The following is a 20,247-nucleotide window of genomic DNA, read 5'->3' as shown; positions in this document are numbered from 1 at the left end:
TAATTATAAAAAACAAGTTTGAAGTGGTTCCCAAATATTTATCATATTATTTGAAAGTATACGTCAGCACAATAAAATCCCGTTATGAGAAATTATTAAATACGCGAATTCAGTCAATGATAACAATTAAGCTTATCTCATTATGAATGACTATAATGGCAAAAAGTATGATACCTGGGATAAATTTATTGGACCATACACCTAAATTGTAACCATAACAATTAGGTAATTTATAATCAGTGGCGTACCGTGCCTTGGTCCGGCCTGGAGAGTAAATTTTGAGTACGGCCGGTTTTTGGAACGTTAATTTTGTATAGATTTACCGATATTTCTTTTCCTGCGCACGTATGTAAATATTTTTTTGCCTGCATAATGCACAGAAAATACGATAATTAACGAAAGTGCATAAAAATGCATGAAAAGGAAAATGACATAGTTAGGGCCAGGAATTTCATATTCTATCTCCTTCAAGTCAATTAAAATTAGTTAACTTAATCTTATAGACTTCCAAAATAAATAAAAATCAAATAGATTTTTAAGTCTTTGATGACAAGACTACATAAATGTTGTAAACATATTAAATTTTAACTCGTTGACTTAACGGGCTATTCCATCGACATTCGGATTAACAAGAAATTAGGAAAATCCTGGATGAGGAAACTCTTCAAATCATAAAAAGCTTTTTTTTGTTATATGCAACAGCTGTGTATAATTAAAATTGGTATCTACCATTCTTTAAATGCATACCTATTAACCTGTCATGCATCATGGAAACTTCAACGGATTAGATACCAAAAGCTGGTATCGATGAAAGAATGGAAGTTGCGATGTACATAACCATGCACATCTACTTACATAAATAACAAATAAAATACACCGACGAATTGCTATCTTACTGCGACAATTACATTAAAATTATTTTCATGCACTTTCGTGCACTTCCACCGATTCTTAGTTGGTACTAATGGTACCGTACTATGTAACACATTTTAACATTTTCGTGCACCATTTTAATGCAAGTGTTATTTAACAGAAGAAGGAGTGGGATTTAGAGATATTTATCCACGTACTAATAGTTGCGCGGTATTTACTAAAGATATAACACATACAGAAATATTTACTTTATTTTGTTTATCAAAATTTATTTATTAATTTCATTTCATAAATAATAATACAAGCAATGAATATAAAAAAACAAGACCTATCTAAAATAAAATTGATCCTACTTATACCGACATAAGAAACTGATTTCCTGGATATTTAACTTAATCAAATTTTCACTTTTCGACATTTTGAAATGGAAAAGTTATTGATTATTTCATCAAATGAGAGACGTTCCACGATATCATGTTCAATTGATAGAATAGATAAATCGCTAAGGCGCTGCTGACCCATAGTTGACCTGAGATAATTTTTCATAATTTTCATTTTCGAAAAACTGCGCTCATTTGTGGCAGTAGTGACTGGAATTGTCAAGAAGATCCTTAATGCTGTGTGACAATTTATGAATTGCTGCTGCAGCCCATTGATAGTTAAAATATTTAAAATGTCCATAGCTGACATCTTCTCCACAGAACGGTCTTCGATGAATGGTGTAATCGCACTTTTTAAATATAATATCTCTTTACAAAATACTGACAACTCAAAGTCATTCTCGTACTTCTTGGCGAGGTCCTGTACTGCCTTAATATTTGACTCTGTATTATTTTGATTGAGCGAAATTCCCCAGAGAAAGTTAAAGGCCTCTGTAGTCTCATATATGGAATCAAAACGATGCCCAAATTGATCTACCATGGTGTCAATTAAAGCAATAAAAAAATCTGATTCAAATTTCTCTAAATTGTTTTGGTGTGTTGCACCGTGTGTTTCACGGGAACCTACATCACGGAAACGAAGTGGTCTAATTCCTCTTGTTAGTCGATAATGAAAACCGGAATCTTTTGTTATTCCAATATCTTCTGCTTTCTTTTCTGTTATTCTGACAGATTTCTCAAACCCTTGCAGTTTAAAATCCTTGAGCCAATTCAGCAAACCTTTGACATGCTTGCTTGCTATTTCCAGCGTAATGGACTTATCTTGCAATGCCAAATTTGTAATCTGGATTCTTGATAGAATGAAGTCCCAAATGGTTAAGCCAAGAATGAATTTGAAATTAAAAATTCGGACAAATTGCGAGTTTGCATCAGCCACTGTCTGAGCATTAACTTCTTCCGAGTTGGTTAATTCGATTAGAGCCTCGCATGTTCCTTCAAACTCTTCGAATAAAGTGGAGACAGCTTCTGCTTTGGACGCCCAGCGAGTACTAGAATGTCCTTTCAAACATTTATTAATATGAGATTTTAGGACTGACCATCTTGATGTAGATCCCGAAAAGAATACGAACAAACATTGTATTTGACCAAGTAGCAATTTAGCAGGAAGCACCTTATTGGCAGAACTTTCTCCTACACGGTTTAATGAATGGTCCGGACACGGTATAAATATAGCTTTCTTGTTAATTTCTTTAAACCTTGCCTGCACACCTTGATAAAAACCGCTCATATTTGAGCCATTGTCATATACTTGACCCCTGCAGTTCTGTATATCCAATCCGTCTTCTACTAATTTCCGAATTATCATTTCTGTTAATTGTAGGCCGGACTTTCCATCATAGTTTATGAAATCAATGAAATTTTCTTCGATCTTGCATTCACCAGCATTAATTTTGACAGTTCTCAAAACTTGACTAATTTGTTCATTTCGAGATGCATCTTGCGTAGCATCAAACATAATCGAGTAGTAATCACGTTCCTTAACATTTTGCAAAATTTCCTTTCTCACAGTTGCAGCGGACAAATAAATAAACTCGTTCTGAATGCTGGGCGACATGTAGCTGACTTTTGATTTCTTGAGGCGACTGATATGAAGAGCCAGAGGGGGATAATATTTTCCTAACAACTTAATTAATGAGAGGAAGTTCCCACAGTCATGGTCATCAAGTTTAGACGATGTTCCTCGGAATGCTAGATTATTTTTTGCAAGGAAAATAATTGCGTCCAGCATACTATGTAGAACCTGCTTCCAGAAACTGATCTCATTCAGCGTTGCTTCTTGGACTGATTGGTTAATTAATTTTGATGAAGAATGTAATTTCTCGTATTGCTTCCAGCAAATCACTGATTGAAAATGGGCTTGGGATTCCTCGTGGAGTTTGATCGCTCGAGCCTGATGAGGAAAATCCGTAAATCCCACATTGTTGATGCCAATATTCGTCCAGGGAGAATTTGCCAAGGTCGAAGTCGTACCGGTGAAAACAGAGCATGAAAAACAGAATAAACTGTTCGTCGAAACACTATAAACAAGCCATTCCCTTCCTGATGTGCCGGTCGCCTTTTTCATATAATGACTTGGGTTGAATGAAAGTTGTCCTCGTTTGGGAAAATTATCCAACATTTTCTGTACCGGAAGTTTTGACAGTAATATTGATTTCTGCAATTGTGACAGAGGTGTGGTCCAAGTGCTGGGGTGAGATTCATCAAATAACACAGAGTTGTTATCTATTAAAACAAAGACATTCAAATTTGTATTGCACTATTTAAAATTATCTCGTAATCGTAGAAAAACGGAATGATTTATGTAATTAATTGCCTTTTTCGTCAGTTTGTTCCATGCCTAAACTGGGATAAGTGTCATCTTCTTTAAAATTTTCTGAAATATCCACCGGCACTGGCAAGACGTCTCGATTAGATGACGGCGAGCGTTCTGGGATTTGATTTCCATTTTGTAGAGACGAGCCTAATTTATAAATTAAATTAAATTAAATTCATAATTAAAAACTTTACACCAACTAAATAATACCATCCGAGCTGCTTGGAGGATTTATTGGTGCTCGTTTAACAAATTTGGACATCGTCACGGACATTTTGTTGTCCTCAGCTTGCTGAAACTTCCTCTTCCGTTCTTTTTCGGCTCCACCCATTTCTTTCTTCTCTGCAATCGGTTTTAGATTTGCACCTGGTCGGCCCATATTTCTAGCTATTTAATTATGCAAAATAAGATTGGAATTATACAAAAACGTGAGAAATAAAGAACTATTGTAAATAAGAAAACATGTGGAATTGTGTTTTACCATTTGTGGAGATCAGTTCCCGGTGATTGCGAAACTTTAGTAGGGCAGTCTGAGATTAAGCCAATACTACCAAAGTGAAGAATTTCTTGAGCTATTTCCTATGCACTTAAACATATTGCATATTTTAACAGCCGATTAATACATATCTACCGACTGACTGATATCTATCTTATCTAGTGTGGACCCACCTTCGGTACGGCCGGTCCCACGGTCCGGCTGGAGAGTGACTCTCCACCTCTCTCCATAGTCGGTACGCCCCTGTTTATAATGTTGTTATGCGAATTACTAGACTCGCCATGTAGGATGAGGTGATATATTTATGACGAAATAAATTCCGACTCATCCCATATCATTATCCGGTAAGGTGAGAAGGAACTAAAGTGAGGTGATCAAGACGTCAACTTATCTAATTTAATCTCATTTGAATATCAAATGGCTCAAACTGCAAGTTTGTTTTATGTATGAGATATTTCATTTTACATTCATATTAGCACTAAATAATGAATAAATGTTGTCTTAAATGCTCATAAAAATTACTACAAAAATTCCATTTGCTATTAAATCTGATTTTTATTGTGCTGGATACATAGTTGTGCCATTTCACAATAGCACCAATCTCAATATTATCTCATGATGAGATGAGATTTCCTCTCATTGGCAAACTTACGAGTTTTATATTACACATTATTATATTTACTTGGCAAAGATTGTGGAAATAAATTGTCCAACGGAATCAGGAATTAAATATTTTCACTTAAATTGCAGCCTTGTGGGAAATAGGCGATGGTGGTGGAGGCTGGATTATGCAAATGACCAAAAATAATGGACACGACCTAGAATTGAAACCAGGGTCTCTTGCATTCGCGGCAAGTGTTCTACCATTGAACTACCGGGCCGATTACCTTCAGTCATTGCAATTTTCCACCTCCTCATCCATCCACCATCTCGTCCCACAGCCTTTATTTGCTTAACACTATGTAAAATGCGGATCTGCACACTACACATTTCTCTGTCATTCTTAACACCTTGTTCATTGCTTAAACAAATAAAATGTTTATGACTAACATAAAATTGAATTAGTACTGTACCTTAACAATACCGAAATGGAAATGAGCAATAAAACTGGAATATTGTAAAAAATTTGTTTCGAATTAATATATTAAATCAAGTTCAATCAATCATAAATTAACTGAATTTAGCAATTCAGAGAATTCCATAATCCCTTGAATTCCATACTTGTCGGGTCCGATTGATCGGGAAAAATACATGCGTCCAATAAAAAATAACGGATATAAATACCAGCCGAATTGATGGTATGATGCACAGCTAGGAAGATACCTATGGTATGGACATTAAAATTAAAGCCAATTCTTAGCAAAAGGTTAAGTGGCGGATCCTGCAATGCCTAATACATTGAAATTTCAAATATGAATTACTTTTTTATTTTCGAACCGATTTTCAAAATTCCGACTGTTTTGGTAACCTACGACCCAGAGCTAAAATACATATTCCCAGATTTTGAAATTTCTGCCCCACCCACTTACAATGGAGGTCACAAGGTCAGAAAAATTTGCATTTTTCGCAACTTATGAACATAATGCCATGACAATATTCGCCTGTAAATTTTTGTCAATTTTTGCAAACGTTGTTCCTAGCCGTTAAATGGTCGGCCTAATATTAAATTAGGTCATAGTGGGTGTGGCCAGGGGGTGTAACAGAGGCGAAATTAGGCGAATATGAATATTCCTCTACCTATTTTTGAACGTAAGGCTAATATAATCTGGGTATTTTATTTATTTGCACTGTGACGTTTGCCGTTATGGATAAGTGGTCACCCCCCAAGTGGGTGTGGTCAACAGCGCTTTTGGCCTGGGTTAATCAAAGCATGGCTTGAGACATATCATTTTTCTCAGCTCGCCCTAGCCATGGCGGTCGTGTATATAAAATTCAAAAAACCACACCCACAGTGGGTGTGGTCCAGGGGCCACCGTCATGTTCTCACCAAAGCATGCCATATGGCACATCATTCTTCTAAACTGTGCCTACTGTACGTATATTAAAACCGTAGACAATTTTTTCTGAAAAGTAAAAAGCTACATGTATACATTGCCATATTTTGCAGACAAGTATTGAAATATCTATAACTTATGCAATTCTTTACTGATTTTCAAATTCATACATATTCTGGAATACCCAGGCAATTGTCTACAATGTATATTTTCAAATTTTGACCTGGTAAACCTTGATTCAATATTAAAAATTTAAAAATGCAGAAATTTCTTAAATTTTAAGAATCCAGTGTTCGTCGCTTAATTCAAAATTTTGAAATAAAATTCCCTTGTTAATGTTTCTTGGATAGACAAAGCTTGCTAAGTTGTCATAAAGACCTTTGGGGTCGCCAATGGGGTGTGGCTATTGCCTATTGCCTGTTATTGGTTATTGTTATTGTGGTTATAGGCGGATTTTCTAAAATTGCTAGGATCTGTCATGTGATTTATATTCCTTGTCAGCAGTGAACGTGCGTCACAACATTTCCATCTAAGGACATGGCACACAAAGCATGGGGAAATGATACGGTATGGGATTTCGCTGAATTTTTGATATGTTACAGGTAATACTATTCTGGGCAATGTTTAAATTACCCTCAAGGCCGAATTCGACCTGCGTGACCTTGATTTGGGGTCGAAAGGTCGGCAGGCCAGGTCTCACGTAGCCCCATAAATGGGGTATCGTTGGAAAGGTCTCGGCGGGTAGATTCAGAATATATAATATCTAAAAAACACACCCCCAGTTGAGAGTGGTTATCGGCGCATTCTCTTATATTTCAGGGAACTATGACATGCGACGTATATTTTAGGTTCAGACAGAAAAGCCCGTGCCAATGACGGCAGATTTCGAGAAAGACCACACCCATCTATGTATACATATAATGTATACACATAGGGTCGAATTCAATATAAGGAAGAATAAGCATTTGCGTAGATAAGTATATGCTTAGCAAGGTTTTTGCTTAGCAAAATTTGGTATTCAATAAATTGCCAATTTAGGCATGCCTAAAGTTAAGCATTCCTAAAGTTATGCAAAGTCTGATCAAATGCATAAGCACCCTTGAGTGCGCTAGGTTACTGACCTCGTGAAAATTCGATCAAAATTTGTTGACCGTCACCTAATCGCACTTTCTTAGCCCGAGTCAGGGCTTATGTAACCGTCATGTCTGTCTGTCTGTCCGTCTATCGATAACTCTCTTCAAACTTATCCGATCAGGTTGAAATTTTCACCATAATATGTTGATAAGGTGAAAGTACGGATCAAGTTCGAAGATGAATCAAATCGGTTGAGTGGTTGACCGGTGGGGGTCATTGGATTTTTAAAACCAAAGGGTGACTCTTTGGTTTTTTAAAGTTTGGTGCAGTATATTCGAAATTTTTGGTATTTTAGCCTGAATGAAGGTACAAATTCGTTCTACTTAACATATATGAAGGGAAATTGGAAAAAATTTCACCCGGAGGGACCCTTTGCAAAGGGGTACGGACTACAACATTTTTTGTCCATAACGTCTGGACCGCAAACCATTCAACTTTTTCATATCCGGTTTCCAGTATTGAAAATAGGAGGTTTTAATGCTGTGTTTAAGCTTGAATTCGTATTTCAGACCACACCCACCTGGGGGTGTGGTCACGCACCAAATTTATTTTACGCCCGAACTAATCAAAAGGGGTGTGATTTGAAAGATCTGGTAGAGCTCTATTAATTTTGTACAGGTTATGACCGTGCAGCCACTCCTCAGGTCAGGGGGTGTGGTCAAAAGGTAAAAAATATATGATGACGAACCCTATCAAATGGGGTATCGTTGGAAAGCCCTTACCAAGGGCTTGATTTTTCATAATGGAAGCAACTTTGTATCCTCAATACTCAAGCCAGGGGATGCGATCAAAGATGACACGTCTCTTAATGAATTCCGGCTTGCGAAATAATGTTTGCCATTTACCTAATTCAAGAGATATCAAAGTAAAATGTTTACCAGTTCTTCTCCACAACATTAGCTTACACTGACGATTTTTTCAAATTTTAATAACAAGTGCATTTATAGTTGGAGTCAATTAAATACTTTCCACATCCATCAGAGACGTACTAATAGAAAGACTGATTTCTCCATTAATATGCAAAAGTCGCAGCTGGTCGCAGCAGGTTTTGAAATAGATGTCTGGAGGATTAAAAATATTTATTGGGTTCCAAGAAGTGGCAAAGGATAAGACAGGACTTTCAACTTGAAGTTACCGCTATTTAACCTAATGTTAAAACGAAAGTTGAAACATTCACAACTTTCTTCCCAGTAGAGCAATCCAGTTGAAACTTTCTATAATTGTTCATCTATTACCAATGTACATTTAACAATTATTGGTATGTTGATATATAAACATGATTTTTGGCCAAGGAGTTCAGTGTTCCGTACCAGTGTGCTTTGGAGTGACCCACACTGGTTTTGAAATGTTGTCCCAGGTGGCTGAAATTTGGCACGTACGTCCATAATTGTTTATAATGAAAGATTGTGAAGTGAAATCAGCATTTTTCACCAGAGGTACTCAATCGGGTGACACAAATTTTCTAAAATTATCCTGTGAGCTTGAAATTTCTTACAGAGGTCATTATTGGCTGCTACTGGTTATCCTAGTGCGTCACCCACACCGAAATTGAGAAATTGAAAATTGGGAAAATGAAAAATATGGTTAATGGTTGTCTCCATGGCATTGGATAGTGTCAAATTTACCCAAAATTTCTGTTGAAATTCTTTTTTGCATTAAAATGTACCTAGTGGGTGGGCACATCACTTTGGTATAACTTATTTTTGTTTTTGGGGGAGGGTATGGTCAAGCTAGATCGGCAATTTTCCGACCATCGACCATCAAAAAATTTTGCAACCATATTAATTTGCAATTTTTTCGACCTACCATGCAGATAACTGGTGTGGTCAGATCGGGGGGGCTTCGTCGTTTTTCAAAGAAGTCTCAAATTCGACCCAAAAACCCACACCCCCTTATAGAAATTTAATTGTGACTAAAATGACCTATTACCCATGCATGATAGGTTTTGCAGTTTTCGAGGAAAAAAATAAAACACGCCAAACTAATAAATAAATAATGAACAAACGAATTTTGTTCATTGTTCAAAAAAAATAATGGAAAAGACATTTTTACAAAATTAGACGATGTTCCGAGGTAAATTGTAGTTACGCAAATCCTTATTCCACCTCTGAGCTGGAATAACTTTAGGCAAATAATTTAGGAATTTGTGCATATTGAATACGAAAAGTCCTAAAAATTTTGCTCAGCACTTGCTTAGAATTTTGCCTAAGCGACAAATATTGAATACGAAAAATATTTGCTTAAGCAAATTACTCGTTCTTAAGCATTGCCTATCTTATATTGAATTCGACCCATAGCTTTTAACTTTTCAGAAAAAAATGTTGGCACAGTTGAGAAGAATGATGTGCCATATGGCATGCTTTGGTGAGAACATGACGGTGGCCCCTGGACCACACCCACTGGGGGTGTGGTTTTTTAATTCTGTGTACACCATTGTCCTGGCTAAGCCGAGTTGAGAAGAATGATATGCCACATGGCATGCTTTAGTGAGAACATGACGGTGGCCCCTGGACCACACCCACTGTGGGTGTGGTTTTTTGAATTTTATATACACGACCGCCATGGCTAGGGCGAGCTGAGAAAAATGATATGTCTCAAGCCATGCTTTGATTAACCCAGGCCAAAAGCGCTGTTGACCACACCCACTTGGGGGGTGACCACTTATCCATAACGGCAAACGTCACAGTGCAAATAAATAAAATACCCAGATTATATTAGCCTTACGTTCAAAAATAGGTAGAGGAATATTCATATTCGCCTAATTTCGCCTCTGTTACACCCCCTGGCCACACCCACTATGACCTAATTTAATATTAGGCCGACCATTTAACGGCTAGGAACAACGTTTGCAAAAATTGACAAAAATTTACAGGCGAATATTGTCATGGCATTATGTTCATAAGTTGCGAAAAATGCAAATTTTTCTGACCTTGTGACCTCCATTGTAAGTGGGTGGGGCAGAAATTTCAAAATCTGGGAATATGTATTTTAGCTCTGGGTCGTAGGTTACCAAAACAGTCGGAATTTTGAAAATCGGTTCGAAAATAAAAAAGTAATTCATATTTGAAATTTCAATGTATTAGGCATTGCAGGATCGGCCACTTATCGATTTTGTAAAATCGCAAAATTGGCTTTAATTATAATGTACCTACCATAGAATACAAGTTTCCTTACATTTCTAAATAAATTCTAAAAAATGTTGCAAATTTTTTCTCTTGTGTTTTCTTTTGTTGTGGGCGAATATATTTCAACGTGCCATGCTGGCCTTGTTGCGTCGGCTACTCTCGGTCCTGTGCCAATTGGACCACCTACAGTTAACCTTGCCGTCTTAGGTTAAGTATTCTAAATTTAAATATACATATTTAGTATTTATTTGTAAAATTGATGAAATTCCGCTAAATATAATTTTAATTGACAGAACGCCAATTGAATCCGACTGGTATTGTGGGTGCCTGCCTCACCAACGACTCCGATTCCAATGTTGGTGTTTCGTCTGGAAATCCATGGAGTTATTCGCGGTGGAGAAATGGATATATCGTCCAACTTTCGTCGCAATGGAGTATCATTTTATTTTATTTTAATTGAGAAATAAGTCAGATTTGAAATTATTTATTTAATATTTTTGTTAAGGTCCTGAACAAGTGAGACTCATTGAGGGCGCCTTGTATGAAATTAGTACCAAAATTTGCATACCAATTTTGAAATGGGCGGTGGGATCTAGGCCAAGGGGGGATTACGTTTATATTCAGAAAGGTCGGGCTGGGACGGGATGTTATTCGACTGGGATTGGAAGACGTGAGTAAATTTTATTTGCATAAATATGAGTCGTTGAGTTAGAAAGTAAAATCAAAATATAAAATCAAAATTCCAGAGGGTGGCTGGCAAATTATAAATCTCCAAGATCCTGGATGTGTCACAAAGGGAATGATAATACACGAAAATATCCACGCCATGGGATTCAATCATGAGCAAACTCGTCCAGATCGTAACAATTATATCAATGTGTACCGCAACGAAATTCAAAGGGGGAGTAAGTAAAGTTTTACACTTTTTTTGTTTATAAAAGAAATAGTAGTAAATTCAAAAAGTTAATAGGACATTGAACATTGTTTAAATGGCTTATAAGTTTAATTTATTTATTTTAAAACCTTTCATTTAAATGATTTGACAATATTGTTAGGTTTTTGTGTTTCACTATTGCTAATTATACTAACGAGGGTAGGAGTAACGTAGCAAACAATTCATTGTATGGAATGATAATCAATATGCCCTTGGAATTTATCAGAATATGCGAAAAATATTCGCATTACTTCGTCTCGTATATATGTATGAAGGGTTATCTAATTACATGCAAAAATTTGCTTTTTGGGAAACAGAGGAACACGCTTATGACATATATAGGGGTTCCCTAACCTTTGGCGTCCCGTATGATTTTTCCTCGGTCATGCACTATGGATCTTACGATTTTTCAAGGATTGGCAATCCCACTATGAGAAAAAGGGTATAAGCCTTTTTATGGTCGTTATTTTCAGTAGATTTATATTGGGCAAACTGATTATAAGATATTTTTACAGGATGGGTCACTCATTGTGAGACAATAGAATGGTCTATCTAATGGCGACGTGGCGAAATTGAGAAAAATGTATAATTGTTAATTTAATAGTTTACTTTGATCGTCAACATTGTATTATTGAATTGTTTGATTAATAACAAAAACATTTATCAATTTATTACTGATTACTAAAATTTACTAATATGTATATGCTTATCTGTGTGTGTCGATCACATTTGGAGGTATAGCTATGATGTACCTATAGGTGCATAATACCTATACAAGTACAACTATAGTTGTACTTGTAATTAATTAATTAATTGTGTAATTAACAAATGGTAATTTATCAGTGGCAGGTAGTTGCTAACTGGTCACGTTAAAAATAGAACATTTTTGTTATATCGGATATCATAATACAATAACTTATAGCGCGATAAAGTGTTTAAACAAAACCAAATCGTTATTCTATTAAGGAGGGGAGAGTGGGTGGGGGGGGGGGCCTCCGCACTACCACAGATCTAGATGCCCCATGGGCTACCACATAGATGAAGGGCATCGTCTTCATCGTATACGTCTGGACACATCACCACCCAATTATAATTCTACTTGGGGAAGGTTACTACATAAAATGAGATAAAAATGCATACACGTAAAAGATACACATTTACAAATTATTTGATGTTAATGGGGAATCAGTAGGTTAATTTCTGCAAGCCATCTGCTTTCCTCCTGACAGATTTCGCTCACCTCCAATTACGTCAAGATTCTTGTTGGGCATCAGAAAGTAGTTATGGTGCCGTGTACATGGATCCATACGCGTCGGAAATTGTGTCAAATTAGATATCTCACCATACTAAAATCAAATCCTGATTATATTTTACGACTGTGGTGCAGTAAATATACGGGGCTTATGACACCTCATCTGTTGACGAAATACGTACTGCATATAAAATGCACGTTAAATTGATAATAAATAGTAATACAGCGTTTGAATTTATTACATAATATAGCGAATCCCGCTATATTTTTCTTACATACATAGTTAATATGTTATTAGATACTATGTAGGTGTCTACATAACTCAAAGATTAATATGAAATACGCCCAATTTAGTGAATCTTGTCGAGGGGTTACTGATAAATACGCCTTCCTCAATGAAGCCGGTCTCGGCATCCATACACATAAAATTAATAATAATTACCACACGTAATAAACAAAGATTTAGATTCTCTGAAACTTTATTTCTTAAATTTGTTCTGGAATCAGATTATCCACATTTATTACATTTAGCCCCAAGTCAATAAGCACGCTAATGTTTGACCTTGTAAATGCCATACAACTTTTATGCACCTGAGACTAGGCAATAAAAATCCAGTTAATTATATGCGAATAATTTACATTAAAATATGAGCCGCCGACAAGAATTATAATCTACTCTCTTCAATCAATTTGGTGCCCGTTAGGTGTTAAATTTAATTAATTATTTCGACTAACATTTCGATTCTTATATAAATAAAATGTTATCAACTAAATATAAATATAATACGGTATTAGTTATCTAAATTTGGATCTTACATGTTAACTTTTTTATAATCTCACCGCAATCATTCCGCTAATTTGAGGAGACCAATATTAATTGCCGAAATTCCTGCTGGATTGAATAAAAAGAGAACGTGGGCCATTCAAATGCATTATAAATATTTTTAGATAAGGTAGGTATTCCACACTCTGACCAAAATGAAAATTCTTCACTTTTCAAAGGTAATTTCTATTTATTATAAAATTTCAAAATTTGTATATAACATTATTCAATTTGCTATTTAGTTTACCACCTTTCTTATTGTTACTCTAATCACCATAACTTTGGTTTCGGGGCAATGGGAGTACCAACAATCATGCTTCTATGGTGAAAACAAGGTCGCAGTTGACGGGTATGGTCGGACAGTGCTTTTTCCAGCATATATGTGGTCGTCATGCACATTTCTTATCAAGAAGGTTGTTTCACTACTTTTTTTGCGGTAATTTTGAAATAATCCTGACCGAAATGTTTTTTTAGAATCCAGGATTTTGTCAGATTCGTCTCGACTTCCCCAGCTATACGTCGTCATCCGCAAACTCAGCTGGTGACTGCGACACCGATAGGCTTACAGTCCGTAACTCGGTCACGGTTAATGATGGTTTCTCCACGTGCGGGGATCTAACTGGGAAGCATAGTAATACAGAAATATTAATATTGTGAAATTTCCAAATATTAATTTTGCATTTATGTATCTGTAGTGTATCTCAGCTTTGGGGACAATTGCGATACAATTGAAATTACACCTAAATTTTCCACAACGTCTCCGTTCGGATATTATAACATTGAGGTGACGCCGATCCCATGTTCTTCACCAGATCTTGGTAACTGAAGAATTTATTTTGAAACATTTTGTAAAATTCATTTATTTACTGTTCATTATATTAAAGTTCCAACATACTGCCTGCAAAATTACAACACCAGTACCGGAGTCGTCACATCATTCGATTATCCAAAACAACAACAAAATAGTCAACAGTACACGATTTGTGTCCATAGTCAAAAAGTGGAGGATTGGAAGGAGATAAGTGTTAGTATCTTTACTTATTTAGGGATAATATTATTAAAAGTAGTTAAAGGTAGTCGAGTTCTGAGATTATTCAGATTTTACTCGAATATTTTTGAAAATAGTTGTGAAACAATACGAATATTTTCCGGTAATCAAGAATATGTGGATTATAATCAATCTGCATCTTTAATCTAATGTTTACTTAATTTTTTGCACAGTGGAAACGATGCACTTCTGAAGACGGGTTTCCAGGCAGTTCGCCCTTCTCCATGATATCCAGCGACGTGCCACCATCGACTTGTGATACCGACTGGATCGCTGTTAATGGAGATCAGCCGCGATGTTTCAATGTTCCCTCCAATTTACGCTCCACCTGGAAACCGTTCCTGATCAATGTCAACTTTGACGAGATGGAACTATTTCCTCCTATAATTGATCCAGAGTTTGCGACAAGTATGCAATAGTACAAGTAATTATTGTTAAATCCGCTATAAAAAATCTTGCATTTTTTTTAAATGTAAGATCTTTTGCGATTTTTTAGCAATAGTTAAATGAACAAATACATAGATTTAATCTACTAAATAACTGGAGATTTTAATAAGTAAATTATCAAAAAAGGTGCTGCCTCTTGCATCGGTCTTAGGCCAAAGAGTGGTGATCTTTTCGTGTGCGCGTGGTTTGCAGAACCCAGCCATGTAAATAGTGGGACTTGCCAATGCGATGTCAGTCCCGTAGTTCCAGGTTTCGATCCATCGGTGTTATTTGAACCATCACCAGATGTCGGGAATATTGGGTTTTGCTTGAAGTATGAGGTGCAAACTTGAGGGCGGAATTTGCCGAATATTGGGTAGCCGAAAAAAATTTTGAGTGGGAAATTGTTATATATTTACTAAATCTACCTTGATAGAATAAAACAAATTGGCATGAGCAAAAATGACTTTTGTCTTACATAATAATTTATAATATTTTCATTTCCATTTCACGAGTACGTATTTACATAATTAATAACTAAACGAGTTCTCAATTTCGGTTATCTTGAATTACATAATAATATTTAGACAGCCTGAAACTGTGTTATATTTACCCAACACCTCTAATCACTGCCCATTTTATGGTCTTGTTGTCCAAGTGGTAAAGATAATTATTTCCTTATTGACCAAGAATTGCGTAACACTATCGAAAACATTTAATTACCTAAACCCATGACTAAGATTGCCATATATCTACGATCTATATCAACGTCTACTAATATTTGCAGCAGTTGCAATTATCCTAATAAATTATATGATTCTGATTTCCCAATTAATTACTTTGAATTTCTAATTAACCAAAAGATTTTTGTATTCGGAAAGAGTAAAATTATTTCAATCAAATGATTTTGCAATCTACTCGAAACGGTTTATTTTTTATATATACCAATAAAAATTATAAATTTGGGCTTGTTGGTAATGGACCACTTATAGAGTTTTTTAAGTGACAAAAAATAAACAAAAACATAATTTGTGACGAAGAATTTTTAAAAATGTCTGTTACTTCTACCCCATAATTAATGGAACATATAACCATTAATAGAAACACATATAAATGTGTCTCTGGGGACGTGTAGATTATTAGGCATTTGGTAAAAAAAATTAACAAATCCTATCTCACAATGTGAAGTGGTACGCTCGAAATTGAACGGGACAAACTTTATTTAGTAGTCCACTTAATATTATTGGACACATGTTTCGTCATTTTCGATAATGCTCAGTATTTATCCAGAAATTTGACCCCAAAGTTGCAAAAAATGGTCGTTGGTTGGCGGAGCGAGAGAACGCTTGAACTCGCATGGAGAAAACGACCATTTTTTTAAACTTTGGGGTCAAATTTCTTCACAAATACTTACCATTATCGAAAATGACGAAACATGTGTCCAATAATATTAATTTGACTACAAAATAAAGTTTGTCCCGTTCAATGTCGAACATACCACTTTACGGCTTCGCATTGTCAGTATCAAAAAAAGCATCGAAAATTAAAATTTCTACAATCTTTAAATCAATCATACAATCTGTAAATTTTGGTGAATTTTAGAAATTGAACATATTGTGCAAACTTTAAACAACTTTCAATAGTATTCACTTAGTTAAGGTTAAAAAATGTACTAATTATTATCCAAAAAGCGTATTCAGTGACAGCTAAAATAGGCATAAGGTCCAAAATACCCAAGAGTTCACTAGTGGTGTAGTTGTCAGCTAGTCTGCGGTAATTACATAAAACAATGACGTGCGTAATGCACCTTTTGCCAAATGAGAAATGTCATGCCAACAGTGAATTCTAATTTGCAATAAACCACACTTCAGACTGCTGAAATTCTCAGGTAGTGTATCTGTGTAGATTCTACACCGTTCATACTTTAGTACGATTTAAGCTTAGAATTAGCAATGCATACATATGTACAAAAATTTTAACAAAACGAAAAATTTAACTAAATTTCTTGCATACTAAAACGCACATTGCCCGAAATTACTTAACATGTTAAATCGATATATTCTAATCAATCCATAAACTGTATTTTACTCGTCCCCAATTCTGGCAACCATGCAAACAAATTAATCAAATTATCCAAAATACTTCTCAGAAAGTAGGGCGTGGTTGATTTATCTATGATGAAGAATGTACTCCCACCTATCCCAGCAATAAACCTCATCGGCCTTAAAGCCTTGAACTTTCGACGCAGGTATTTCTTCTCGATGCCAACATTTTCCATGCCGCCCAACTGTTCCTTCCACTTGACCAAGGCCATGGACGAATTTTCGTCAATTATCTTCAATGATGAGAGAAGCAGTTGGGAAACCCCAATCGCTGCTATAGTGATGAAGGGGTACAAGATGTAAAACTCAAACGGTAGAATATCATATAGTCGCAAGCATGCGAACAGACATCCAGCACAAAGCCAGATTCCACCCTCAATTATTAGAAATGCCTCAGCCGCCTCAATTTCGTGGATTGTGACTTCAACGATTCGCAACTGGTTGTACGTGTGATACATTTTCTGTATGGCGCCCAGTCTCTCTTCCCCCCTGAAAGTATAATTCATAGCTGAAATAGGAACCTCTTATTGCTGCAACATTTCTCAACTTACCCTGCTACTCCGATATCCCAACTTGCCAATCGTTTTACAATTCTACCCATCAACTCGACAAAAATTATCGATATTATTCCAGCATTACCAAGGAGTCGAGCACTTTCAGCAAAGCCAGAATATATCAGGATTCCTGAGAAGAATTTGATCACGATTTGCGTCCAGAGATGGCCATACACATTTGAAGGGAGGATGTCGTACAGTACGTGTTGATACACGTCCAAGTTTGCCAGTAACCCAAAGACAGTAGCGAATAGGGGTAATATCGGAACCGGGTAGAACAAAGTAGCCGCGGCTATCCCAAATTTGTCGTATTGCCCCGTCCTCGTCATCCATATTGGATATGTCGATGGACTATCCAAATCTACAGAGGTATGTAAACAAAGTTGTTCGAAATTCGGGTAACAAAATTTTTACCCAACTTTTGAGCTATCTAAAAAAATTTATTGAATTTTTTTTAAACAACTAACCATCTTCTGGGAACATCATATCACGAAATCGGAGCAACAAATTAGTCCTATTTGTAGATTCCGGTTCTTTCGTTATCGAATAATGCACAATTCCCATAACCAAGATACCCGAACCGTTCAGCATAATGGCGAGGAAGATATTTTTTATCGTAATTTCTGGGTTTGGTTTCACAATTTGGCGGACCATCATATATGTTGAACAACCCATGCTGATGAAACAGAAGAAGAAGAACACGGAAATAAGCCAGGGCAAGTATTTTGTCAGATTCGTCTTTGTAATCTTTTCCATTGAAAATTTTCTCGATTTTGGGTAGTATTTTAATGGCATTTCGGTAAGGTATGCGTTGGCCGCGAAAAATGTAGATATCGTTTTAAAGCATAGGCGGGTCGGCATAGCGATAGGTTGTCCGGCTAACCGCCGAATGAGCTCTTCACTGGATTGTTAAATATCTAGTCCTTAATTATGGGTATGCCCGTATTAGATGGTTAAAACTAGGTATGATTTCCCCCGGATACTTGAGAAGTCTGTGTTAGCTCGCCCTTCGTACCACGACAGCTATTGAACTCCTCATGTGCCCAATAATCGAAAAAATAGAGCGTAATTTTAACACAATTTCTAGTTGATTAGCGAAATAATTCAAGAAACTTTACAAATAGGGAGGATCGGAATTATTTGTATTAATCATGCACAAGAACCAGACAAAGTATTTACACACATTTAACTTATTTGCACAAATGGTAGGGAAGCATTGGAGATAATATTTATGCAAATGACATAACTTAGATTCTATTGCACTAACAGTGCTGAAGAACTAAACGAAATAAATATCTATTTTGCATATTTCGAATCAATCTATGTATTAATTATGTCCGCTTCTTCACCACTTTGGTGTATAGTAGTCAATATTGTGTCTCTCAATGAGTACCACAGGGCGAGCTATTTCTAGCGTATGCTACAGTATATTAAGGGGAGAAACCCCTTTATGGAAATGCTCTGTCCGTCCGTCGGTCGGCCGGTGCTCATGACCGGGTAGGAATCGACATTCGGTTTTCGCCAACTTGTATCTAATTTTTAGGGCCAGGTCAAGTTAGAATATGGTGGTGGTCGGCCACACCCCTTGATCGTAACGAGGTGTGGTCATGTCGAAATTTCGACCAAATGTTTGTCATTTTTAATATGTTTTCCACGGGGATGTCCGGCGTCCAAAAAGACAACTCCCACCCAGGGAGGCGTGCCAGGAACAAGTCCCTAATTAGATTCCTGGGGTTATTTGAAATAATTTTAGGAGATTATATGACGCCATGACAGAAGACGACTTGATAAAGTGGTGTTACGACATCCCACTATATGTAAAGAGAGTATTCCACTTGGTTTCACCCCTTTGCTACATTTCCTTTGCAACGGTTTATTTATTATGTAGTGGTTGGGTTAACTTTGAATTGAATTGAAATGAAATGAATTGAATAATTTAGATACTTAATGAGAAAGCTTGTATCTTCAAATCGAAATGAACAATAAAATTCCAATACAAAATATTGTCGAATATATTCTTTATTCACAAATTAGTAGCATAGTTTATTCGAAAATATTAAGCAAGTCGTTCACAAAAATCAATATGTTTAAATCATACGTATTACATATTATTTTTATATACATCAGAAGCAATCAAGTAAGTTATATAAAGTAACATATTATGCCAAGAAAAGGTATTACTTAGTAAACCTAAATAATCAACAATAAATGTTTATAAATACATACTGGTCTCAATTTTAATTGAGAGCATATGAATTAAATTATTAAAGATGAAATCCGGAGATGGGAACCACAAAACATCTATGTATTTATTAGATATAAAGCTAGTCCTCCCTAATTCCTTAAATTAACCAATAAATACATTGCTTCACATACTAATAGTTTATTGTACCCATAACATCTAATAATATATAATGTGTTTTAATGTTGATATGGATGACCTGACGGTCTCCCATCAAATTACCTTTATGCCGACGAAAAAAAACAAAAAACAAAAAATAAAGAAAATTTTAAAGGAATTAAGGAGAAAATCGAAATTCTGATCCAATATTTCTCGAGACATATAATTTAGCCGTAAATTGAATAAAAAATTATTTGATTCCATCCTTTGTTGGCAATGGAAAGGTTTGAATTTTTTTCAAATTTCTCAAGTCATGGTGGGGTGATGTGCGACGTACAATAAGAGGCAATCCCACTGTCGCGAGACAAGAAATTTACAGTTTTGTGTCATT

General features: G+C 35.8%; 1 protein-coding gene across 1 annotated transcript; it reads right to left on the bottom strand.

Moving 5' to 3' along the window:
* Positions 1 to 1,269: 1,269 nt before the first annotated feature.
* Positions 1,270 to 4,006, bottom strand: LOC110850519 (zinc finger MYM-type protein 1). Its single transcript, XM_022097955.1, has 3 exons — positions 3,838 to 4,006; positions 3,628 to 3,774; positions 1,270 to 3,536 (listed from the first exon to the last, which is right to left on the bottom strand). The coding sequence occupies exons 1-3, from the start codon at positions 4,004 to 4,006 to the stop codon at positions 1,270 to 1,272; spliced, it is 2,583 nt and encodes an 860-aa protein (XP_021953647.1).
* Positions 4,007 to 20,247: the final 16,241 nt, after the last annotated feature.

The sequence above is a fragment of the Folsomia candida genome, unplaced genomic scaffold, assembly GCF_002217175.1.
Source record: "Folsomia candida strain VU population unplaced genomic scaffold, ASM221717v1 Fcan01_Sc005, whole genome shotgun sequence".
Lineage (NCBI taxonomy): Eukaryota > Metazoa > Arthropoda > Collembola > Entomobryomorpha > Isotomidae > Folsomia > Folsomia candida.
Note: the sequence above shows the minus strand (reverse complement) of the source record. Positions and strands in the feature narration are given on the sequence as shown.